The sequence below is a fragment of the Neopsephotus bourkii genome, unplaced genomic scaffold (assembly GCF_033783945.1).
Source record: "Neopsephotus bourkii isolate Nb327-2 ecotype Australia unplaced genomic scaffold, CSIRO-AGI_Nbou_v1 NB_234, whole genome shotgun sequence".
Taxonomy (NCBI): Eukaryota; Metazoa; Chordata; class Aves; order Psittaciformes; family Psittacidae; genus Neopsephotus; species Neopsephotus bourkii.
In genome coordinates, this window is record NW_026900744.1 from 6,138,120 (window position 1) to 6,163,595 (window position 25,476).

A 25,476-nucleotide genomic window follows, 5' to 3' on the forward strand; every position below is an offset into this window, starting at 1 on the left:
GCTGTTGTGAAATCTTATTTTGACCAATATGGAGAATAATGTCTTTATTTTAAAAGATGGAGAGAGAAGACCAGTGTTTCAGAGAGGCTTCTGCAATGTTCGAGGCACCAGGTGTGGTGTAACTCTCAAAAGCTGCATTCTCTGTGGCAGTCATTCTGTCTTGGATACGTCCCTTATTCTTCCAGTAAGCGGGGACAACCTAGCTGTGACCCATATGAATCTGACGAGGCAGGTTATGGCTTCAGGCAACAGAATTAGCTGTATTTATTTAAAGCCTGATGAGCTAGAGAACATGAACAGTTACTGAACCCAGATCTCCTGGAGAGCACAACCAGGAGACCACCAGGAAAGACATCTGATGTATGAAAAAGCTATTCAAAGCATTTTCTTATTTAAAGGTATAAACCCAGCATTATTCTAGCAACAAGCCTAAAATACCAAAACACTTAGGTGGCCAATTGCTGCAGTCCTAACCTGACCCAACCTGCTTAGCTTTCGGCTGGTTATTGACAGGCCGGTGAGCTGACTGCTTTAAAGCCATCAGTCATGTTGCCCTTTCCCTTGCAGCGTGAGGAGACCCCACATCAGTTATGCATCCCGGCGTGCAATTCCCCACCTGTGCTGTTTGAACACTGTATCCTTAGCTGTGCAAACATTACACATCGTTTAGGTGACAAGTTGCAAAGTTAAGTAGACTTGTTGTTACAGCAGAAAGTAGTTGAGCGGCAGTCACCCTGAAAAGAAAAGATCCAGGCTAGCTCAGGAATGTGCAAGTCCGCTGCATCGTGTTTAAATGTTTGTTCACCTCTCTGTAAAGCTGCTGCTGAAGGTAATGTGTGCTGCTGGAAACGTTCACAACACGTGCATTTCTGAAGGGAATGGAATGGGTGCCACAGGTTTGTATGTTTGCTGTGCTTGTCCTGCCCTGTGTGGTCACTGATGATCTGTGTGAGCCTGCAGCTCTTTCACAGCCTCTGTGGCAGGAGGGGTATTTTGCATCCCCACCTAGCATAATGCTTTAAAAGGAGGCAGTATTATTCCATGATGTGGTATGTATCTGGTGCTGTGCAGGGACACTGCTTTTCAGGCTGCTGTGATTGCTGGGGAGTGGTCTTTGCTGTGTTAAGGTGGCCTTTACTTAGTTTTGAACAAAACCATCTTGGTAAAGGGCAGCTCAGCTCTTTTGGTGAGAAAGGCACAGAGCATGCCTAGGTCTTTGCTTTTCTTCCTTTTTGTGCCAGGCTGGCTGTGCAACCATCCCTGTGTTGTCTTTGTTGGTCTGTGTACTTGTTAGCTGGCAAAATAGCTCTTGGTTATGTTATTTAGTTCTCTGCCAGGCAGAAATGCACTGTCACCAGCAGCTGTTTGTGATGTCTGTAAAACGCTGGGTGTTCATTTACATGCAGTAGCATGCCCTTTCTACCCATCCCAGATGTTATAGTGTTGCTGGCAACATTGATTGTTCATGCTACTCAATATCAGGTGAAGAGGTTGGGTCTTGAAATGATTTGATAATTGTGCATAGGCTGGTTGCCTGCAATAAAAAGGAGCGGATGTGAAAAAGGATATAGTGTAGTTGTCATCTTGCAATGGAAAGGTAACATTTGGAAATGTGTGTGTGCTGTTTTTAACCTGATTTGAGTACTAAACTTCCCCCAAACTGTCAAGCTTAAATTGTTGTTGGCTGTGTCGTTGGAGATTTTCTGGGTGGTTAAGTATATGTCAGTAGTGCTCGAAGAAACAAGTTGAAGTGTTGATGGTTTTGGTCTATATTTCTCATCCCAGGTGTCGAAAGAGGAGGGAGCTTCTGCCTTATTCTTGATGTCTGGGTGCTGCTGGAAAGATCAAAATAGCTTTGTGAGTTTTGGCAAGGTGAGATGATGCTGATGGTGAGAGGCAGGAGCCAGCCTGGGAGCATATGACTACCAAAGGTTTTATTCAGGATGGCAGGACAAGGGTTGTGAGCCAGCTGTCAAGATTTCAGATACAATGGCAGGTATAAAAGGAGTTCCAAAGACCACAATGGTAAGTTTAAGGGTGAAATGTCATTTGTGGGACATGGATCCTCCTTTTCTTGGCTCTGTAAGAGGGGACCTCGACTGCAGATGTGCTTCACTTTGGATTTCATACTTAACCCTTGAGACTATTTTAAAAGGATGCAAAAGAGAGACAGGGAGTGTGATCAGGGGTCTGTAAAGTACAACTGTGAGTGCAGGCTGGATAGCTTTGGGGTTGTGTTCAGTGCAGTGGCGAGAGGGGTCTGTATTTTTTGGGGTAATGAATGGACTTGATGGTCTTAAAGGTCTTTTCCAACCTAGTTGATTCTATGATTTTATGGCGAGGTCTTGCATTGCAAAGATGCGAAAGGCAATGTTCTGGTCTGTATCTGCTGTGGGTAGAAAAGCAGTCTTGAATTTAAACAGCAGCGAGGGAAATTGTGATTAGACATTAGGACAAACTTTCCAGTGATAAGACTAATGAAACAGGAGGATAGAGTGCCTGAGGAGTGTGTGAGTCTCTCTTATTGGAGTCGGTAAAAACAGCCTAGACAAAGTCAGAAATTATTTAGGGGGAGGTGATGCTGCCCTCAGGCAGGTGCATGGACTCTCTTTTAAAGCTCAAGCTCCTGGAGGCATGTGATTAGATGTGAATTTCAGCTTCTATTAAAGAAAGAGAAATGGTTCCTCACCCTTGCAGTTGTAAGGAAGCACCTGGAAATAAAAGCCAGGTTTGATGCCAGCGCAGAAACAAAAATGCAGCTCCAGATTTACCCTTGAGGAAATCCATCCTTTGACACTGAGGTCCAGTGTAAGTGCTGGGGGGTAGGCACTGAGGTTCACCTAAGAGTTAGGGGAGGAAGAGACATTGGATAGTCAACGACCAGGCAACAGAATCTGTCTTCATATCATCTTATCCCAGTGTTTCCTTATCTTTCCTTGTTCCTGCTTGTTCTCGTGTGTGTTGATTTTAATTTGTGTTTCCCTTCATGTTTTCCTGAGAAAAAATAGTTTTCTAAATGTGTTAAATTGTTGGTTGCATGCATATGTGTACTTTAAGCTAGGTATTGATGGAAAATGAAATTTGGGCATCAGCTGCTTCCCTAGGGACGTTTTGACAAGGTTAGTCGGTACACAGAGTAACTTGGGACAGGAGCACTGAGAGCCTTCACTCTGTTTGTGTAGATGGGCATCCTTTGGAAAGTCAGGATAGCCCTGATTCAGCAGAAGTCCTGCTGTCCGCCACTGCAGAGGTGTTGCCTTGGTGGTACTTGTTTTGGTTAGTTTAATACAAATTTAGAGGTGGGGAAAAGACCCATGAGGTCATCTTGGTTGCTGCCCTTCTGGACCAGGACAAGGCTGCTCGCTAGGAAACAGCTTTAGTTAAAATAATAATTAAGGCAGAAGATGGGAACTGGGGAGGCAGATCTGTTAGGCCAGTGCTGTCCTTACTATGTCCCTTTTCGATTTTAATTGCCATGGAAAAAAAGGAAAATCACAAGGCTTTAAAAGCTCGGATTCTTCCTGCTCTTCAACCCCCCGCCCCCTCCCCGATCTTGGAGGCATCAACTCTCATCTGTCAAAGTGTAAATCAGCAATTAAAACACAAACAGCGAAATGCCAAAGATGACCCGAAGCACAAAGCAGCTGACAAACAAGTCCGGACAAATCGGCGGATAATTTATAAGCATTGCCCTAAAATCTAATTATTTGGCAATTCGAATTTGCAGCCGGCCAGGGCTGTGCAATAAATTTAACCCGCCATAAATTATTTAGGAGCAGCCCGTGGTGTAAATCAAAAACACAAGTGTTTGTTTAAGAAATAAGCTCCTTGTGCATAAAATGACTTTTTTTTTCCTTTAAAGAGTGGGGGAGAAGGAGCATCCCTGAACAAAATGAGCTGGTGCTGAGGCTGTGTCCCTCCGTGGAGACTCCCTTGCCTCTTTCACCCTTACCTTTCTTGAAGGTGCAAAGGGGTCCTTTGGTAGGAAGTTTTATTTTATTCTTTTCCCTATCAGAAAAAATCCCTTTCTCTCAATGGCCTCTGCTTGTTTTTATTGCGTTTTGAACAGTCAGCTCTGATTTTTATGGGCATCTTTTATTCTTGTGTTTATTAAACTTCTTCACATGAGGGTGGGAATAAGGGATGAATTCTTCTCTGGTAGGTTTTTAACTGAATAAGCCACACGGTCTTCTTCAAACATATAACTGGGTCTTCTGAAGTGGGCCCTGTCCACTTCGTATGTGGGCTTCTGGCTTGAAAGGTTTTGAGAGCCAGGAAGGTCTTGCTGGACACTGTGCTCTTTTCGTCTAATGATGTCGTGTGCTCCAAAACCGAAAGAATAAGCAAAAAGATTCCTCTGTGGGAATTACTGTAACTTCAGATGCTTTCTTCTCTGAACTCCAGAGATCTGTCTGTTACAGGAAATTATTTAGTGAGTATAGTTGTGTGCTTGTTCATTTCTTTTATTAGCAAGAAGATCAATACAGCTGAATTTGTGCATCCCTGCTCTGCTGTTAAAGGGAGGGGAGTTTCATGTAGGATGGTTGGATAAGGAAGGGGTGGGTTTATAGCACTGCTTTCACATGCCCTTATGAATATTTCAAAACCTTCTTAAAAGGAAGCCCCTCGCCATTCCACAGTGACCCTGCAGCCTCCTGCTGCCACCCTGTCCCCTGGCCTGAGACAGCCAGGTTTCATAGGAGGCTTTCACCTGGAACATCTCTTTGGGAGGGAACATTTGTTTAGTTGATTCCTTTTTAAAGGCAGAAATTCCGAGCAAGCTGTCACATGGATTTGCTTGAAGTACCATGAAATCATAAATGCAAGATTGTTGTAAAGAGAGTGGACCTGGTAATGGATATGTCTAAGCCTCCGGCTCTGTAGGATCCTATTGTTCCCGTGTTTGGGGGCGCAGCTGAGGGGAGGGACAGGGTGCCAATGTCTTTTTCTTTAAGCATGTTAATATTGATTTTAGAAGCTCTGTGTTCCAACAATATAAATGCAAATGCCTGTAATTGGGAGCCGCGTGCAGAATTTCTCAACAGAAAACATGTTCAACTTTTCCTGACAATGAAAGGAAAATAAAAAGCTGCTTATTTATTGCTAGTGGTTTGAATCCTGGATTTCCTTTCAAGTTACTTTGCAGGGCTAAATAAAATACCTAATTGCAGTGCTCGCAAAATTCAAATGGGTACGTTTGTTCTTCTGGTAGCTGGCGGCTATTTGCAGCCTCTGGACACCCTCAGCATTATTTCAGCACATCCATAACTTCTGGGTGTGCTAGAAGGAAAATCTGTGGGGGATTTAATAAATAAATAAATACTTAGAAGCCCCAAATGCTGCTGGCACAAATCACTGCTGAAGCTGGAACGTGTACTCAAGTGTTGGAAGTGGAAATGGGTGAGGATCTCAAGGTAACGCTTACGAATGATGAGACTAACACAAAGAAAGGAAGTGTCAGTGAGCATCTCTTTTTAATTCCCTGGTGACTCTCTCCTCTACCTTTCCCACCCAGGAATAAGCAGTGAAGGTTCGTGATGGAGCTGAGTGTGATGCTCCTTGATGGAGCTGAGTATGTTGAGCTCACAAGGCTGCTATGAAATGTGAGAGAGCGCCCGGCTGCCTTCCTGCATCCCTTCCTGCATCTGTTGGGGGGTTGTGTGTGCGTGTGTGTGTGTGTGTCTCTTAAGTGCTCACCATTTCATAATAATTACTAATGAAATTCTAGATCTGTAATAACATTTTGGATATCTAAAACAAACCATATGCTTGTAAAAGAAAAAAAACAGGAGAGAGAAAAAAAGTGGAAACAGATCAACTTGAAGCCATAAATTCTTGGTAATAGAGGCCTCTTTCACCCCCCCCTCCTTCTGTTTATGGTTGATAGATATTTTTGTTTCTGCAGGAATGTCAACTCTTAATTTCATGATGTATCATGGGCTTAAGAAAATTGAATTTAATAAAGGCAAAAGATGAATGGCACCTTTAAAGGTCCCAACACTTGTCTTTATTAGCAGGACAAACTGCAGGGTCTCCAAACACTGCTTCTCTCCAAATGAAAGTTTAAATGAAAAGTACAGCAGTGTCACAGGTTAAATTTCATTGCAGGACTGGCTAACGTCGTTAGTGAGGAGTGGGGCTGATTTCATGGGGCTGGTATCTGTTGCCTTAGATACCAGTGGAGCAAACACTGCCAGAGACTGGAAAAATCTCCGCTATAGGAAGTGTGCAGATAAACAGTCTTTTGGGAAAGGTCCTTTACCGCTTGCTTCAGAAACTGACCAAATAAGCCCAAAAGAGCGGCTGCGCTTTCTTCCAAGACACTTGAGTTGCTCCTGGGGTTCCACCCCTGCTCCTGGCCGCGTGCTTCCCAAAGACCTGCAGTAATTCTGGATATTGTTAGATTTTCCACATTTTCTTTTAGTATGGCTTTTTATTTCCTCAGTTTGTCTTAATCTGACCCTCCTGGAAGTGCTTTTTGCCTTTGGTTCTGGAAGGCAAGCGACGCCTTTGTGTATCAGATCAGCAGCAAGGCTGTCTTTCACTCACACTTAGCATCAAGCCACTTGATGGCCCCTGAGGATGTTTCTGGTCCCTTAGGACAGATCTCAGCATTGCAACACAGTCCTGCTGTGAAATCCAGCCGGTGCATGTCCCTCTCTGGGAGAAGGGATGCTCTTCTTGCCCTGCTGTAGGCTTACCCACTTCCATGGTCAGCCCCGGGTGGGATGCCGACCTAAGGGGTAATGAGCTGGCCCAGCATGGTTTGAAGGACAGGGTGGTGTTATCCTGGGGTTAAGCCTGGCTCTGTTGTGACATCCTGTCCATTGGCTTCAAACTTTGCAGCGTGTTTTCTTTCTGAACATAAATTTGCCTCTTTCAGAGCCTGTCTGTGGTAGCTCTTTTGAAGGGAGGATCAGCTGTGTCCAGCATTTCTTACTCAGGTTGAGTTTCTCATGTTTCCAAGGGTCCCCCTGGGGGGCTAAAGCCGGTGAGTTTGGCTTCACCACGACAGGCAATCTGGGTGATGCTCAGATATTTTCCCTCCGCGTCCTCCTCCTCTTCCAGACCACAGCTTGAATTTCATGTCTTTCCAGGGGAAACTTGGTGGCTCCCTGTGGGGTGGTATGGCTGTGGGGAAGGATGCATCCAACCCTCCGCTCTGCCTCAGCCTGCATGGCAGAGCTTGGCACAGCCCACTGTGGGGAGATGGTTAAGCCCTGTGTCCTCTGCAGCTTGTCTGCTCTATGTCTACACCTGGGCACTTTGGCACTGTTAACACTTCGTTTTATTTTCATCTTTTTCCCCCTAACTTTCCATCCCAGCGGCACGTGCTCCCCACGTGCCCTGATTTGGGCTGTGTGCCTGCTCCTCCAAGGGGGGGAGAGCTGCTCTGCTGTGGCCACGGACTCTGTCCACCATGGAAATCACATGTTTCTCTTAGCTATTGAAATTATTTGCTGTTTCCATTTACCCACCCAGCTTCTTGCCCTCCCCTTGCCTGCCAGCGAGGTGATGTCACCAGCTCATATGTACGACCTCAGGATAATTTCCGCCTGAGGGTCATGAAGGTTGCAGCCAGGGTCCAAAAACTGCGTTAGTTCCTCCGCAGCGGCTGCGTTTTCCACATGCTAATTTTACTCACAGGAGTTGGATTTTTTTTTCTCTTTATTTTTTTATTATTTCTTATTTGTCTCTTCCAGATGTTTTCAGGCAGTTGTTTTTTCTTTTTTTTTTTCTGTTGTTAAACTAATTCCATTCATGTTTTAAAAATTTATGAAAGCGCTAATAAAAATGTCAAAGTGGTAAAAATGTTAGCTTTTGCTCTGCTTTGATTAAATTTTGCAAACTGTTTTTGAATATTAAAAAGCAATATTTTTTTTATTCTCTCTCCCTCTCTCTCTGTTTCTCTCCAGAAGTGATTTGAGAGGCTTGTTGCATGGATATCACTCAGCAGGCTCATTTGCACTCCAGAACCTTGGTGCCATGGATCTCTATTAAATAACATAGACAAATTATTCTTTAAAGACACCAAACAAATTGTCACTTCTGCTCTTACATTAGACTGGAAGGAGGGAAGGGAGTGGAGAAGGAGGGGGTGAACACAAAGGATTTTATCGCTTTTATTCAGTGGTTGGCTTTTTTAATTTCGGGTATATTTTTTAATAATTGAGAAATCCATCGCAACTGCATTTGTTTAAACTTTTTATTAACAGGTCCATGTAAATTTTTGATTGCTGATTATTCAAATAATTGAACATTCTTCTGATGAAGGAACGTTTTTATTTCCCTATCAGCATAAATTGGCTACAAAGAGGAAGATGAAGCAGGGCTTGCTACTATGCCATATCCCATAGGGATGGATTGGGGGGTGCTTCCAGCTCCTTTCCTCACTCTGTTGGAGGAGAGCAGTCCTCCGCAGCCTCTTGTTGCAGTAGCTCTGTTGTCTGTCTGGTGGTGTCCTCTAAAAGGACAGCAAGGTAGAGAGTCTGGGGGTGGTTGTGGGGAATATCCCCTGCAGTGTCATCGATAAACAGACATGAGCGAGCCCACTCAAGTACATCTCCATGTTCCCTGACTACCGTGTGCGAGTGGTGCTAGACCATGTTCCTTAGGTTAGGCTTAGGCAATGATACATGCAGTTGCAGCACTGGGCTCGGAGACCTTGCTGCACCATCTTCTGTGCTCGTGGCATTGGAGGTGTTCAGTGCTCCAGCACCACTTTCTCACTTGTATTGCAGAGCTCTGCGCTGGGTTTGGTTTTGTTTGGGACTGTCAGGCCACTCCTTTTACAGCCAGCTTGCTAGGCAGGATCATTTCCAGCTTCATTTTTTTATTTGTTTTAAATGAACAGCTGCTTTTCTTTTTGCCCTTTTCAGGAAATCATCGAATTCCCAATCCTGAAGCTGAATGGCAGGACGATGGAGATCGAATCCACCTTTCACATGTATGTTCAGCCTGTGGTGCATCCCCAGCTTACGCCCTTCTGTACAGAGGTAAAGTGCAAAGGTTCCCTGGTGCTCCAAGAGTCTTCCTGGGAAGCAGGTTTCCATTGCACCAGGGGTTGGGGTTGCCTCTTCATGGTGTGTCATGCCAGCCTCGAGTTAAGGACAAAGGAAATGATATTTTGTCATTGCAATAGCATGTAAGGACCTCAGTTTGGATTCATAAATAACTCTAGCTGTAATCTGTTAACTAAGATAGTTTTATTTACAATTGATGATCATGTAACTGAGTGACCACAAAATAAAAGCACTCGTGTTAGCTGATGCTCAAAATCCTTTCACCTCTCTGTGAGCTCTTTGTGACTTTTACCATGCAGCCCTTTGGTGGAAAAGGTCAAAGAGAGCATGGTCAAAGTGAAGAAAGTGTCATACAGCTGCATAGTTCAGAGGCTCTAAATGACTCTCCTGTGGGCTTGCCTGTTGAGATTTGATGAGTCCTTCAGAGTGGTAGGATAACCCATGCCTGTGTTTTTAAGACTTTCTTTTTGATGTCATGCTTGTGGGCACTTGAAATGATTGCTGGGGAAATGGCCTCTTGTTACTTGGTTACTCTCATTGCTGAGGACAGTTGCTCTCGAGCTGCATCACTTTTCCCCAAATACAGGCAAGAGGATGAAGGTGGTGAATGCAGTCTCTGCGAGTTCAAAGGAATAGGGGGATAGGGGTTGTATTTTGTGGGCTTGGTTTTGGTTGGTCACCTGTTTTTTTTTCATTCAGCACAAAAAGCTGCTTCTGCAAGTGCATTCTTCCTTTGCTATATCCATCAAAACAAAGTTTCTTTTCCTTTGGGATTTTTTTCCTGACTCCACTGGTTTGATGTTGGGCAGCTCAGTGACTGAAGTACTGACTGTGAGAATCAGAGTATCCAAAGTCTTCATTATGTCCCAGTCTCATTGACACCATGGTGTGTTTTTTCTCTACCTCCATGGCTGCAAGTTTAAGCCCTTGAAGTGCTTGTCCCATGTGTATTAACTTGATGAAAAACGACTCCTCTCTGTTAGGTGGAGTTCCCCTCCAGGACCAGCCAGCCCCTTCCATATTTCCACGTTGTAAAAACAAATACTTTTTTTTTTATTCTCTTGTAACTAAAAACCATCTGAAGGTATTTTATTTAAACTTTAAAAAAAATAAAAAAAAGAAAGCACAGAAAACATTATTCCCCAGCGAGGGGCTTTAAGAAACCTATAAATGTGTGAAAACAGAGTCACAATGGAAACAAGTTTGCAACCTTAATGCTAGGAGGCTGGACAACTACTTTGGCTGTCTTTATCCCCATGAGACTTACTGGACATATGCTTGTACAAATGTGGTAGATCTCACAGCTTGCACCTGATCTTGGCTAAAAGCAACGTTATCTTCTAGAGTAGAGCTCAAAACGTCCATTTTGCATGTCATCTAAATTCTAGAGAGATGTCATCTCACTCATTAACTCCCACCAAAATGCTGTTTTTCTGGAAGTCCTTCTTTTGCATCCTTCCCCTCCACTGCTAAAAGTTGCAGCTCTATTCTTGCACAAGAGTCTGCGCGACTTGTTTGGTGTGGCTCTCCGAGCTGGATGGAGCTTCCAGCCTGCTGCAGCCTGAGGGCATTGAGAGTGACTGAGGCATTCAGCCCATCTGATAATGGGCTTCTTATCGGGCTTTCCAGGGAAGTGGTGGAATTGCTGTTCCTGGAAGTGTTCGGAAACGTGTAGATAGGGCCCTTAGTGACATGGTTTAATGGTGGTCTTGGCAATCCTGGGGTAATGGTTGGACTTGGTAATCGTAAAGGTCTTTCCAACCTAATGGATTCTATGATTCTACAATGCTCTCATATCATGGTGCTGTTTTTTTTGTCTTCTCTTGCTCACAGGAGCCCGTAGATGTTTGTGTCTTTGCAGGTTTGTGTCCTCTTTGTGGAGCCCTTGAGTAAGCAAAGCCGTGTGTGCTGGCTCTGCATTTGCAGGAGTCCCCAGGAGGGACATGGGTGTCTTACTGGCAGTGCTGTGCCTCAGACTGTGCTGCTGACCTCAATCTTGTGTCTTGTATCTACGGTTTGACAAAAATGGGCAGTGCTGAAGCCAGCAGGCAGAGCGGTGACAGAACCCCCACCTGTGTGTACTGGTGGCACAAAATGATCCAATTTGCCAGGTTTGGCAAGTTTTCTGTTGTTGTTAACAGTGTGTGTTAGGGAGCTGGTTTTAATCCTAGCCTGGAAGCTACCAGCCTGTGCTCCTTAGTGCACAGTGTGGCCCCTGTCCCTCCTGCCTTGGTGGTTCCCCTGCCTGTTGCTATGAGGTCCAGGGAGTGAGACTGTGCTAGAGGAGTAACTGGGCTTGTCCCTGAGCCCCTTCATCAAAGCCCTGACTTTGGAACCCTAAGAGGCACAAGTGAGCTGGTTGTACCGAGGACCTTACTAAACATTTGCAAGAGTATCCTTTTCTATTTGCAGCTGCTTTTTTGCAGAGTCTTGTGGCCATGTAGACAGACCTGTGGGGTCAGTGGCTCCAGCCCTGTGCCACTAGTGTAGGTTCCCCTGAGATGCCAGGGTCACAGCCAGGATGTGCTGTGAGTCCAGCTTCTGCACAGCTGGTGCCCACACAGCTCCAGCACCTGCCATCGACTTCCAGCTGGTTTTTGTTTTCTGAAAAATACCCATTTTGCTAAATGCCAGTAAAGGGCTTTGTCTAGGCACCTCTACTTACAAAGGGTGAGATTTATTGGCCTCTTTGTCTACACAGAAAGACCAGGCCTGATTATCAGATTGTACACCAGAGACGAGTGCTTAGGCAATCAGCAAACTGTCTTGGAGTAGAAATACGATGGTTTCCCAGATAAACTTTGCAAGAAAAGCAGAGGTGTTGACATTACACGGGAGCCTGTCTGCTGTGCTTCTGCTTTCCCTTCTCCCCTCTTCTTGCTGCCTTTGCTGTGAAGCAACAGGACTGCTTGGTATAGACATGTGGGCGGAGGATTATGGGTTTGCTTGATGTTACTCCTTGGGAGAACTTCTCACATCCCTCTTTCTTCTTGAAGACAGCACAGCACAGGAAGGTATCCTTTTGATTAGCTTTTAGTATGTCTTTGCTCTCCATGGCTACAGGAGGTTCCTCTGACTCCCCACACCAATGGCCAGGAGGCTTACCCTCTAGCACTAACCCAGTCCCCTTTCTCTTGACCTGTTTTTGTAAAACAACAGGTCATGTGGCTTGGTTTTCATGAGGGGTGTGCTGAACGTGTAGACAGAGAAGGTGGAAAGTGCTTCCAAGTGGTTAAAAGCTGTTGTTAGGTATATAAAGCTCATCATGCCCTTTTGGAAGATGCAAGTGGTTTGGCTGATGCCCAAGAAGGTTCATGCCAGGAGCTTAAGTGAAAGGTTCCCTCTACACAGAAGGTGCCTTGTACAGGCTTTTTCATGGTACTTTGCTATCTTTTTATGATTAATTTTTATTGATTTTTTTTTCCTGAAGGAGCAGACAATAAAAGTACAAAAAGATAAATGCCTTATAGCTTGTTTATGTTCCCAAGTACTGTGTGCTTCTTGGGATTGCCAGGGAAACTTTACAATTGTGCAGTTTTATGCCTTTATACTTTATCAAAGCTGCAAGACCAGATAACACTACAGAAACCCAGTGCACTAGGTTGGGTGTTACAGATGGGTGTAACTGATAATGGAAAGGATCAGAAAGGGTGAGAGAGTAAGAAATCTGGTCCCTTTTGAGCACTTTGACCTGCACTGAAATGTACCTATGGAGCAGGTACGTCCCTTTGTATTCATGTGTGGCATGAATTTTGTGTGCAAGTGTATTAGTGACGTGTTGTTGTACAGATAAGCTGTACTTTGCTTGGCCTGGTGGGGATGGAGTCTTGGTCAAGATCAAGCCATGACTCTAATAGGACCTCTGCATCCATCTTCCCATCCCTCCCTTCTAATGGGAAATGTCTGGATGAGGCCATTTCACCCTGTCCTCCCATGGCCATAAGGGTTGTGCCACTGAACAGATGCAGTTCTGAAGGTGCCAGAGTGGTAGAAGCCATTTACATCACTGCTGGCCATGATACCGAAAGGTTGCCTGTCATTCTTAGTACAGGAAAGACATGGGCCTATTGGAGCAGGTCTAGAAGAGGGGCACAAGATGATCAGAGGGCTGGAGCACCTCTTCTGTGAGGAAAGGCTGAGAGAGTTGGGGTTGTTCAGCCTGGAGAAGGCTCTGGGGAGACCTAATAGCAGCCTTCCTGTACATAAATGGGGCTTATAAGAAAGGTGGGGATAGACTTTTTAGTAGGGCCTGTTACGACAGGCAGGGGGTGATGGTTTTAAACTAAAAGAGAGTAGGTTCAGACTAAGTATAAGGAAGTTGTTTTTTCTGATGAGGATGATGAAACACTGGACCAGGTTGCCCAGAGAAGTGGTAGATTCCCCATCCCTGGAAACACTCAAGGTCAGGTTGGATGGGGCTCTGAGCAACCTGATGTAATTGAAGATGTCCCTGCTCACTGCAGGGCAAGTTGGACCGAATAACCTTAGATTCCTCTGTTGTTAACCTTTAAAGATCCCTTCCAACCCAAACTACTCTCTGATCCTTTCCCAAAAGCTCATCTTTGGGCTACTTCCAGAGGTTTGATTTGAACTACCCTCTGAGAGGCAGAGCCAACACTTTGCAGTAGGTGAGCTGTCCACCTCTGCCAGGCAACGGAGAGGAAAGCAAAACCAATCCAGTGAGCTGTAAAGGGCCATGCATTGATCTCTCAAACCTATTTGCCTCTCAGAGTACAGCAAGTCTGTAGGTAGCAGCTGTTACTCAATTAAAATAGAGATTAATATAAAAACAGTTTCTGGAATATAAAAGAGTGTCTGTGTCCCTCCGCTTCCTTAAAATTCCACCTCGTAATGGCTTGATGAACTTGAGAAACCCACCTAGAGGAACTCTGCATTCTTAAAATTAAAATACTTTCCCTAAAAGGTATATATTACCATTCTGTGGAAGTCACTATGAGAAAATAATCTTTCCACTTACAGCTTATTCGGTGAGTCAGGTATTTGGTATTCATTAAATGTAATTACAGTTTAATTGGAGTTTAATCTCTTATTTTTTCCTTGCTTCCTCCAAGTTCAGTGCTGTAAGCCAAGAAGCCAAAGAAACAGAGAGGTAGAAACCATTGAGCTTCTTTCAGTTGCCACACATTTAATACAGCAGAGCCCTGTGGTTTGTGAGGGGGCTTATGTTTTATGAGTAGGTTGAACTGGTCTACATGGAAGAGTTACTCGTGGGTGGTGGTGGTGAGGCTGTCAGCACCTCTCAACTGGATGCTATGGCTTCTGGAGGCTGGGATACACGTGCAGGCAGCAGGGCATGCTCCTAGGCTGTGTCTGACCTTTATTTTATGAAAACGTGTGAGATGTGTAGCTTGAGGAAAGTGCCATATGAAGTGAAATCCTGTAGTGTGCACTTGTTTTAATAATGATTTTTTTAATTACTTGGGCATTGATGGCAAGCTACTGACCTCTGATATTCAATATGTTAAAAGACAGGTTTGTCAGTTGGAAGGCAGGCAGAAAAAATATCTATTTTCCATGTGCCTCAAGCTGTCCTGGGCAGACACAGGCAGAGGCCCAAGAGACTGCATCTTTTTATGCTTGTGTCTAGGTTTAAACAGCCAAGCAGTGTGGATACAGTCAGGACTATCTGTTGGCAGGACCTGTTCCTAAGGAAGCTCCTGAAAAAACAGAGCAGACCAGCATTCTGGAAGAAAGTGGTTCTCTTCAGATTTCATTCAATTTTAAATACACTTTTGAAACGCAGAGGGATGCTGTGATGGGCTGTGTGTGCTGGCTGCCCAGCACAGGGAAGTGTGGATGGGTCTCGCTAACCAATACTGGTCTGTTCTGTTCATCTAACACTACAATTCTGGTTTCACTGCAATAGCAGGGGAATGACCGGAAACTCTGGTAGTTACCATTGCCTGTGTAAGTCAAGGCAACATCAGAACTGGTGAAGTGCATGTTGAGCAAGGGCAGCATTTTGGCCATCATGCCAGTATATGAAGCAGAAGGCACCACTGCTCCCCAGGTGGACCCTGCCCTGCTGAGAGCTTGCTGGTTTATGGTGTAGCCCCCCTACATCTCTGTGTCTGGGACACATCTGTGCCCTTGTCCATGATTGGGGGAGCTGCCAGGGTCACTCTGCTGTGGCTGGCTCCACAGCAATGTCCGTGTGGGTCACCGGAGCATGTTTTGGTTGCAGCGAGATGGACAGGAGAGGAGACCTCCCTGATGATCTTTTGAGCGCTTCTCTGACGCCTGCTTTCTGTTTGTCTCTCATTTCAGCTGACTGGGATTATACAAGGCATGGTGGATGGGCAGCCAAGCCTCCAGCAAGTGCTTGAGGTAAGCAGAGTAACCTTTAGTTCCCGAACTCTGACCTCTGGTCCTGTCGTCCGCTCTTCATCTCTTCCCCTGCACCCTCCCCTTGCTGAGAATCGAACCGCGTAATTTGACTATGATTACAGCTTCATTAGAATAACATTTGCTGTCACATTGGTGACACGCTGCTGAGAGTATTGAACCATTGATCTGTCATCTCCAGCTGTTCATGTCAAGGGTGCTGACAAGATATCCAGACTCCTGCCAGTAGGTAGGAGAAGAGGCGATTCTTGCTTAAGCCAGTTTTAAAGCACCAGGACATTGCTTGAGACCACTGCTCCGGGAGCTTCTGCCTTCGTTTTCTTTCCCCTTCCTCAGTGCTTTATTAAATTATTTTTTTTCTACCTATTTAAATGCTCAATAATACATGTAGTATAGAAAGAAAATGCCTCTAAAATCTAATCTGGAGGATATGCAGATCCAGATATAGCCCTAATAATGCCATCTACTTAATGCTGAATTCCTACAGCATTTAGGGCTTAATTAGCTTGGAAGTATTTCTCCATCAATAGCTTTTGTTGGTAGTCAAACAGTGAAGGAAACCTCCTCAAGCAGAGCCTGCTTAGGCTGCAGGTTGGTGTTCGATGCATTGTCTCTGTCAGGATTTCCACTGCTGTGTTACCTAATTGTTCCTAATCAGAATAATTGCAACAATTGCTTATCTGAGGTAATCAAATTAAAGGATTTAAAATCCTCTGTGGAGACAGCATTTCATGGGTGCTCACATCAGGGAGTTTAGAAAGGTTACTGCTGCTGTCCCTTGCTCTAGGGAGCCTCCTGTAGGGCTGGCTGGAAGATCCCAGCAGCCCAGGGGAGGGAGAAGTGTGGATGAGCGGCTGGATGCTGCTTTGGGGAGCTTTACTCCAGAGGGCTGTTGTACAGTCAGTCACAGAATGAAGTGCTGTCCTCTGCCAGAAGGGCTGCAAGAGTGACGCGAGGTCGAAGATGGTGCTCTGCAAAGGTGACATTCTGTATCCATGCAAACCCCCAACTCTCTCTGGGCTCTCCAGAGATCATGTAGCAGCGATGCATGTCTGTAAGCATATGGATGCCTGTGCCTGCTTCCCCAGGAGGGAGAGCCCTCTTTGCCTGCATGGGTGAATGTGCATCACTGCTGCAGTGTTAGAAAAAACAGTTCTCATTCTGTTTCTACAGGAGCTGTGGAAACACTGAAAACGTGTTGATACAGCAGCGTGTTTCTAGGTTAAAACGAGTTTTGGGTCAGGCAGCTGCTGGGGCGTGCTAATTTCTTCAGGAGCAGGTGTCGCGCAAGGGAAAAGAGGAGGGATTTCTCTTGCTGAAACATTGGAAATGCTGCTAGTGAGACTGCATAATAGCAGCTGATAGCCTGTCACCTGCCACTGGAAGATTTTGGGCATGTCATTTGCTAGTTTTAGCTGGAATAAGTATCTGTGCAGGGGTTGTAATCTAGGTTAGTTCCTCCTGGTTAATTCCTGAGGTAGATTTCATCCTCCAGATTAATGTGGCCTATTTCTGAAGTGGCTCCAGAACATGTTTCCCTATGGGAAGTTGTTCAGGAATAGTGGATTCACCTCAAATCCACACTGTACCCTCAACAAACATCTCCTTAGAACTGTGAGGTGGAGACATCCAGCCTGTAGAGGAAGGGAACTTGTGGCTTGGCTTGTTAGTGCCACACAGTGCCTGTGTGTGTCCAGCCCTTCCATTTCTTCCCCTGTCACATATACCCTTGACCTGTCTGAATCTGAACATGTGAGAAATGCTGTAGGTGAGGGATGCTGTCCCAGGATGCCCATATTTTCCCCTCACTGTGAGCCCATTTGGTACAGGGAGAGGAAAAGTGGAGGAGGAATGCCAGGTAATAGCGCTGTTGTATTGTCCTGGTAACGCTGCACAACTTCCATCCCTCCACAAGCAGAGCTGCTGCAGTGTCTGATAAGATCATCTCTGCTCTGGTTGCCTGATGTCTCCTATCAGAAATCTTCAAAGGTCCAAACGTGCTGTTGTTGAGATGGCAAGCAAAGAGAGAAGAGAGAGAGGAAAAGGGTGGATAAGATCACAATTTTCTTCTCTCTTGATTGCAAGCAGCTTATCTGAGTGTAACTGTTGTGGCTCGGCCTGTCTCTGCAAAACTCATCCCCTTTTCTTGCCTTCCTTTCAGAGGGTTGATGAGTGGATGGCGAAGGAAGGCCTCTTAGATCCCAGCGTCAAGTCGATTTTTGTGACCTGTGGAGACTGGGATTTGAAAGTGATGTGAGTATGGAAGGGGAGGGAGATTTTCCTGGGCTTTATCACTCCATGCTTGGCTGTAGTGTGTACGTCTTTGTCCTTACAAGTATCCAACTGTCCCTAGTCTTTGTTTCTTAGGGAAATCATCATTTGCCATGCATAATTTGGAGTAGAGGGTTGTTTAAGAAGACAGGCGGGTGATGGGCATGATGCAAGATCACTGCCTAGAATATTCCCTAAAGCAAATTAATCCTTTCAGAACCCCAAGAAAGGTTTAAACTGTAGCTTTGTGATGTTATGCCTTTTATCCAGTACTTTCCAAAGGGATGTATATTTCTGAATGCATAGATGGAACCGTGTGTCTGTACACCCAAATCGAGCAATGGTCCTTACCTGACCTCCTCATGCAAGGCTTTCTCTCTCTGTTATCTTGGCACACTAACTGGATGTGAGTTGCAGAATAGTCTTTAGAAAGAAAGTACAAGCCAAGTTTGGCATGCTTCATCAGTGTTCTTCCTGCTGAGGTCATCTTCATCAGCTGGGCAACTCTATCTGGAGAGTACCAGGTGGAGACGTGCACTGGGATCTGCAAAGTGTCAGTGTCTGTGTGTTTTGTTATGAAAATAGTTAGACCACCAACCTAAACCTGTTACTTAAATAAAACAGAGTTAAATAGCTAAGAATGGAATTAGTCTGATCTGTAAGGTGTTTGCAGATCAGTGCCATGTTGTGCTGAATTCACTTGGATTCCTATATCTTGCTCTTCATTTCCTCAGAGTGCTGGATAAAGATTCCTGTTGTTATCACACCGGTAAAGCATGGGCTTGACACATCAAATGCTAAACTGACATCCACAACTCGTTAGTAGAGTTACTTGGTTTTCACGGTGACATTGGTTTCCCCAAGTCAGAAACCAAAATAAAGTGCACACAGCCTGGGAGCAATCAGCACCAGTTCTTCCTGCAGAGTGGTCTTTGTAGAGTGGCAGTTCCTTGCCTCTTCTTGGTGTGATTAGTGAGACAGGAGATACAAGGACCAAAGCAGTGGCACAATTACTAGTGGAGATAAGAAGTTTCCTATGCTCTAGACAGGGGTGTGATACTGAATCAAAATCTGTGTCTCTGCTGCAGCTGTGTCCAGAGCGGGTGTATATTGCCAATTCTTGTGTTACTGGTTTAAATTAAGAGTGAGGCTTATTTTTCCTTTAGATAGCATGTTAAACTTTTATTAGAGGCTATCACAGACACCTGCAGGGGTGTGCTAAACTTCTGTTTCTCATCTGTTCTTTTTCCTCAGTTCTTTACTCCTGTATTGCTGTCCTAAGAGTCCAGTTTAGCATTTTTGGTGATGGCTGTGAGGGAGTTATCTTTAAATCGCTTTCTCAGGGGAATAGCAAGGCTCCAAGATACTGACATCCGAACTTGGTGTCTGTATGGAGTGGGCTACCTTATGGATGTTTGGCTGTTGTGGTTTTTTGCTTCAGAGCTCTACAGTGGGCAAATAGAGGTAAAGGTGAGCCTCATTTGTAGTGAGCTGTAGGGACTGGGGGGTGAATTGATGCAGCAGGACATGCAGCTCTGGAGCAGAGATGCTCAGTTCACTGTTTGCAGTGGTCTCTCGCATGGATTGTGCCTCACTAGTCAGCTGGAAAAAGAAGACTCCACTCCTGGCCATGAGGTTACAGCGAGTGGTTCGTTTCTCCCTCTTCCTTTTAAAAATTTTTTTTAAACCATTAACTTCAGAATTCAATCCTGAAGCATCTCCAGGGCAAAGCAGCAAATACATGTCGTGTTTCAAACCACATGGATAGCGGGAGTCTGGCTGCAGCTGCTTGGTGAGTAGCATATCACGTCGCTCCGTCGCCGATTGGGTGCCGCAGCGTGTAGCGTCACATCTGATTAGAGCCATGCCAGTAACTGAGGCTTGAGTGAGGACTCCCTGCCAGCTCTCACTAGCCTCATTTCCCATTACTTTTACCCATCACCACAAATGCCGAGTCTCCCTCCTGAACTAATTAAGTTTGCGTGTGTTTAGACACATTGCCAAATAGGGTTTAGCAAAGCAGAACTGAGCATCTCTTTTTAAAGAGGGAAGACAGAGAGCTGAAGCAAGGCTGTTCAGACAGGGAGATAGAGCCTCAGAGATGTGGAACATCAAGGAGATATTCCAGGGAATCGCCCCATGCTTCCCTACAAGACTTGCAGTGTAGCTTGTGCCCTTTGCTACTGTGTCAAGACTGCACACTAGGCACAGAAGGCATTGGGGCAGTGGAACGGGAGGCAATGCAGCTTGTCCACATTTGGAGGAGTGTTGGTGAAAGCATTGCGTGGTAGAAACCCACTGTATTCCAAGGAATTCAAGACAATGAGGTGAGTGCAGTGCTTCCTGGCTTAGGGAGCAGCGCCTTCGGACAGGTCCATCCCTAATTCTGATGCTCCTTTTCTGACCTTAGTTTTGACAGTGACGCAAGCTGCAGTCCTCTTACCCAGTGTCTAGTTTGATTTGAAGTTCCTGTCATCCACTGCACTTAGCTCAGCTGTTGGTGGGAAACCATGTAGCCTTATTCCTGGCTTCTTCAGCAATGACCTGGCCATTTAGTTCGGCTTCTTTCTGCATGTATAGTTGAAGAGCTGAGGTGTGGTATCTTCTGGACAGGGCTACCTACTGTGAGTGCTTCCAATATGTGCCAGAGCACTGGAAGGCACAGTGGGGTGAGTGACCTGGATGAGAAGAGTGACTGGAACAAAGAGGAGGAACCTACAAGCCTGTCAACAATGGATGTGGAGACAAGGTGGGGAAATAGGACTGTCAAAGCCAGGAGTTGTGACATATGTAGCACTCCTAGCTCAAAGAAGAGCACGAGAGGAATAGCGATTGTCAAGGTACTGCTCTCTGCTGGTGGGGTCTGGCACAATCCTGACTCTGCAAGATTCAAGATGGAAACAGCTGCTAAAGGACCAGTGTAGCATCTTCTTGGCTTGGGGGTCTTCAGGGAATTAAGCTGCTGTGTGGCTACAGACTTTATTTCTCTTGAACCTTGGATGCTTCTTGGAAGATGGAGCACTAGTCACAAGTTGCTGGGTGCCCAGAAGAGGACACCAAGCATCTGGAAAGAGCTCATGGAAGTTCAGCATGAGTTGAGGTCCTCAGACATGTTACCAAAGGCTTTGTCGTGGGTGTGGTGCACCATCAGAAGGATTGTCCCTGTTGGAAGGATTTGGACACTGTTGGAGAGAGCCCATTGCATGGGAGGGCTCAGAAGCGGAGTGCTGATCCTCTACTGGCTGTGCTTGCATCAGCCAGCTTTCAGCGCTCAGTGAGTGTGTGTGTGAACCAGGCTGAAGTCGGGGAGACAGCAGCTCTTCTGGCAGCCCTCCCCTTCCCTCTTGTTAAGATGCAATTTCTTTAATGAGGAAAACCTCTTGAGTAGGAACATCACCTTTCTGAAGGCTTGTCCTGACAAGGCAGTTCAAGCCGACAGAGCTGCATATCAACTTCAGCAAATATCAGTCACTCATTACAGAGGCTCTTCTCCCCCCCACCCCCTAGCAACACCCCTCGTTCCTAGACAAGGGAATGAATCACACTCCTGCTCTTGAATACATCATGACAAGTCGTGGTTCTAATGAGAGAGGGCCATTCATTCTGGGTGGAAAGTTCCCTGTGTCGACACAGAAATGTTATTAATTAAAGAGAGCTACCTGAAGCAAAAGATGAAAGGAGCACCAGACCTGCCAAGCTAAAATATGAGTGGGGATACAGCCTCGTTAGGCACACGGTCCTCGGGCCTCCGCATGCTCAGCAGTAAGATTCCTTTAGCCTGTTGCAAGGAGCTATCCTCCAAGTTTAACAGCTTCAGGGATGGATTCAGATACCTGGTGTAGTCCGCTTTAGTGCTTGGACCTCATCCTGCACCTAGGGTGGAACTGCCGTTACTCATTAAGCAAATTGCATTGATGTGGCATTGGGTGGTGAGGGTAATGTGCCTCTGAAGGGCTGAGGGAGATACCGACTGCAGGAGACAGTTTTAGTGGAAAAGGGTACTCTGTGTCTGTTGGGGTTGAGCCCTTGTAATGAAAGCTCTTTAGTGTGGTTTATCTCCTCTGAAATGTCAGATTGCCTCCCTCCATGTGTGGAACTGGTTTGCCTGCTCTTAAGCACAATGTGAAATAATCTTGGCAACCAGAGAAGCATTTTTACTATGTGTTCATAGCTACAGAGCTGAGATACAGTGAGGTTAAGTGATGTGCCTGTGGTTGTGTAGGCAGGCAGAGGCAGAGGAAGGAGCTGAAGCCACACATGCTGAGTCTTGGACCTCCACCTTAATACGAAAAGCATCAGTTAATCCTCCTTCCGGTTGTGGATCATTCTGCAAATGCATTGAACACAGGTGTAGGCTTTAGTCTGTATATCCTGGCATGAAGATACTTGTACTACACTTACTGTGGCTGATCAGAACATGCTAATTTATGTCTTTACAGGAAACTACTGCTCTGAAGTTTTTTATTTTCTTAAGTAAGTGTTAAAAGGCAAGTACTTTCTAATATAGTGATAAAACACAGTGAAGTCTCTTGAAATGTTTATAGCCCTTGGTGCTCTTCCTCGGTTGCATATTAGTAAATTCTGAGCAGTAAATTACACCATTGCTTAATTTTATCTCACTGTTTTAATTCTTTCTTTGCAAGTTACACAGGCTGGGAGGATGCTTGCCTTCCTAGGTTGCAGTGAGGCAATGGGTTGGTCTTTCCAGCCTTCTGTCTTGGAGGCTTGATTTGAGATCAGCCTTAGGTAGAGAATGAAGAAGGGTGGATGGTGGTAGCCTCCCTTGTGATGCTGTTCTTTATCTCAAAACCAGGAGGGGATTGGTAGCTTCTGCCTGGGGGAGAAATTACAGCCAGCCACTGGATGGAGTGAGTGGGACCGCTTGGGTAGCTGTGGGAAAGGCAGGAGAAGGCAGAGGGTGGGCTGGTTGGGTGGCAGCAGGGCAGGAGGTATGTTCAGAGAATGGCTTTGAGAGTAACTAGAAGGAGTTGGTAACTGAAAGATAATGTAGTAATCCGTATTTAAAGATTAATAAAACAATTTGTTTCCAACTGAGATCTTTGATTATCTTGTTAGATTTGCTTTTAGTGGGGATCGTTTTGCTGACCAAGTCTGTGGTCTATATCCTTGCACGGTGACATTGCCTGAAGGAAGAGGGTGGTGTGAACTACAGTGAGGGACAGGACTGAGTACCCAGGGTCAGGAACCTTTTGAGTCAGCTCTGCTGATGGAGTTGTTCATGTAATTGCATCCTAAAGTGCTTTGCCAGAGCTAAGCAGGGGAGCCTTGTGAGCATGCTCTTCTCTAGCACTTACAGGGAGTAGCACTGACCCCATTCACTTCTGCGACCCTGCAATCCAGATTTTTGTTTTTAAAGGAAATGATATCACTTATGCAAAATAAATTTTATGTTTTAAGATTCCCCCATCTGCACACTCTCATTTAAATTTACTGTAACACACCTGACTTTTGTTATCCTTCTGCAGCAGTTCCCCTGTCTGTCTCCTGTTCTTGCCTTTGTTTGATATCTGTTGGTTGCATGAGCTTCTGCGAATTGTTTGAGATGTGTGATTCTGGGAATGCCTTTGGGTTAAGCTTTGGACATGAAATCTTTGCAGAGGGATCATCATGCAATGGACTGTCACCTTCAGGTCTGCTACTTGTCTGGCGCGTCATAGCAAAGACATTTTTCATAGTCAGGGCTGTAGTGGCCACAGATTTATTGAGCTGTGATGCCCGATGCACTCTGGGGAGCACAGACTGTGCTGCCTGGGAATTATGGACCAGAGAAGTTGGAAACAGCATGAAAGATGGTGGAGAAACTTAGAATAAATTTACAGTGTGTGAGGGAACGAGACAGGCATTGCATAGAGTACTTTATTTCCTGCACTGAACTGTTGGGATGGGGTAATGAATAGAGAAGGTGGATTTTCCATCCCTGGGTAACTTAACTAGAGCTGTATTGGGAACATTCACACTGAACTGAATGCAAGCCACTGGTCTTGGTGTCATCTGCTCATACCTTGAGGAACCATAATTCCCTCTGCAACAGGAATCGCTCAGGTGGATTCTGTGTGCAGTGAATTCAGGCAAAACAGTTTCAAAATCAATGGATCTGTAGTGGATATTTGGTAAAAAGTACACCCTGGCTTCTGTCTGTATGTGAGATAGCAACTCCACATCGTGGTTATCCTGTGCCCTGGGGAACTGAAAAGCTGGTTGGCTTGGGGACTGAAGATGATAAACCACTGGAGGGCTGTTTGCCATCTGAGGCATGTGTGAAAAACAGGATTAGCTTCACAAAGTGTGAATTTTCTTTATTGCTTCAAAAAGCTTAATTTTTCTAGTGTTAGACAGCCATAGTGTTTCATGCTGGGGCTAAAATGTCAGCTGTCTTCCTTTAGATCTCAGCTCTTCTTACTTCCTAGCCAAAGCAAAGCCAGTTGTATGTTGGCATCCGTGCTGCCCTCCCAGTGGCTTGGCTGGGAGCAATGCTTTCATGGCTTCTCTACTTAGAGAGGTCTCCTTGAAAAATACTGCCAGCCTGGGAGCAGCAGCGTCCTTCCCCTTCCGCTTGCTCTATTGTGTGAGTCAGTAGCTTTCTTGAAAGCATTTTATTTTGTTTGCATGTTTGTTTCCTGTTGGGAGCCATTTTCCTGGATGGGTTCAGTTCCTTTCCTCCTGAAGCTCCTGGCTGGCAAAGACCTACTGGGCCATCTTGAGGTCATCCCTGGTATTTTCCCTCCAGCGTATTCTCGTGTGCCTTGTCCAGCGACTCCGCATCCTCAGGAGTAGATGCCTGGGGGTGCGCAGGACCCTTGGGAGGATGCTGGAGCTGTGGACTAACTTTTTGAGCTAAGTCCATTCCACGCTGGAGTTGCCTTTTCCTGTGTGTTTGGTGAGGGTGCCTCACCTCCTCAGCCTGGAACACTGAAGATTGCTCTAGACCAGGTCTCAGCAATGATGTGAGGCATGTGGAATTGGTGCTAGAAGAAAGAGCGGAAAAGAGGAGTTTGAGGCAAGAGGGCTGAGGATGTGTGATGTACTGGGAAGGCTGTGTGTGGGAAGCTCATACAGCCAAGGACTTCATCCTGCCTTGGTCCCACCAGCTTTGTTTGCCTCTCTTTGAGCAGGGCTTTCTCCTTCACTCTGCCCAGTACCTACGTTCTGGAAACCCCCCATTTTCCCTCCGTAGGTGCTTTATGGTCATCTCTAACTTTCCTGCTTCAGTTTTTCCACCTGGGTGTTGATCCAGGTCTCGGTGTTGACTGTTGGCCAGCGTCTGGAGGTGCCTGGGCATCAGCTGAGTTCAGCTCCTTGTCCCTGCATGGAATCACGTGTCCCTACAAACCAGGCAGAGAGGGAAGAGGCTGGTGGTAGGTTGCCAAGACCTCTCCTCCAGCTCACTGTGCTCCCAGCTCTGAAGAGAACTGTTACATTTTATGGACCATTTAGCTTCCCAATGGTGATCCTAATCCTTCACAGCATGTATGTGCCATTTCTTGGTTATTAAAAGGACCCCTGAAAAGGAGCTGCCCTCCGAGTCAGTGCTCCTCCATGCAGTTAATTGCAGGAGGGTTGTGCTTAGACTGTGAGGCTTAATATTTCCAAACTCTCCCTGTGCTAAGAAGGTGAATTAATACCCAGGTTTTCCCTGTGGCTGCAGGGAATGACCCTGATGTACCCTTAGTAAGCAGGCAGAGGAAGAATGCTTCTGTCGGGAGTAATTCAAACTTGGAGTTGCTTTGGAGGAAGTCCACTTGCTTTCTATATAGAGATCAAGGGTGCTTTAAGGGCTGGCTAGCCAGGTGTCTCA

General features: G+C 45.6%; 1 protein-coding gene across 7 annotated transcripts in view; it reads left to right on the forward strand.

The window, feature by feature from the left end:
* The window catches only part of ERI3 (ERI1 exoribonuclease family member 3), a 130,539-nt gene that overhangs the window by 13,464 nt on the left and 91,599 nt on the right, over positions 1-25,476 (forward strand). For all 7 annotated transcript variants that reach the window (XM_061345039.1, XM_061345041.1, XM_061345042.1 and 4 more), the window contains exons 3-5: positions 8,880-8,996; positions 15,312-15,371; positions 17,551-17,642. In XM_061345039.1, the coding sequence (XP_061201023.1) occupies positions 8,880-8,996; positions 15,312-15,371; positions 17,551-17,642 (269 nt within the window). The remainder of the gene's footprint in view (positions 1-8,879; positions 8,997-15,311; positions 15,372-17,550; positions 17,643-25,476) is intronic.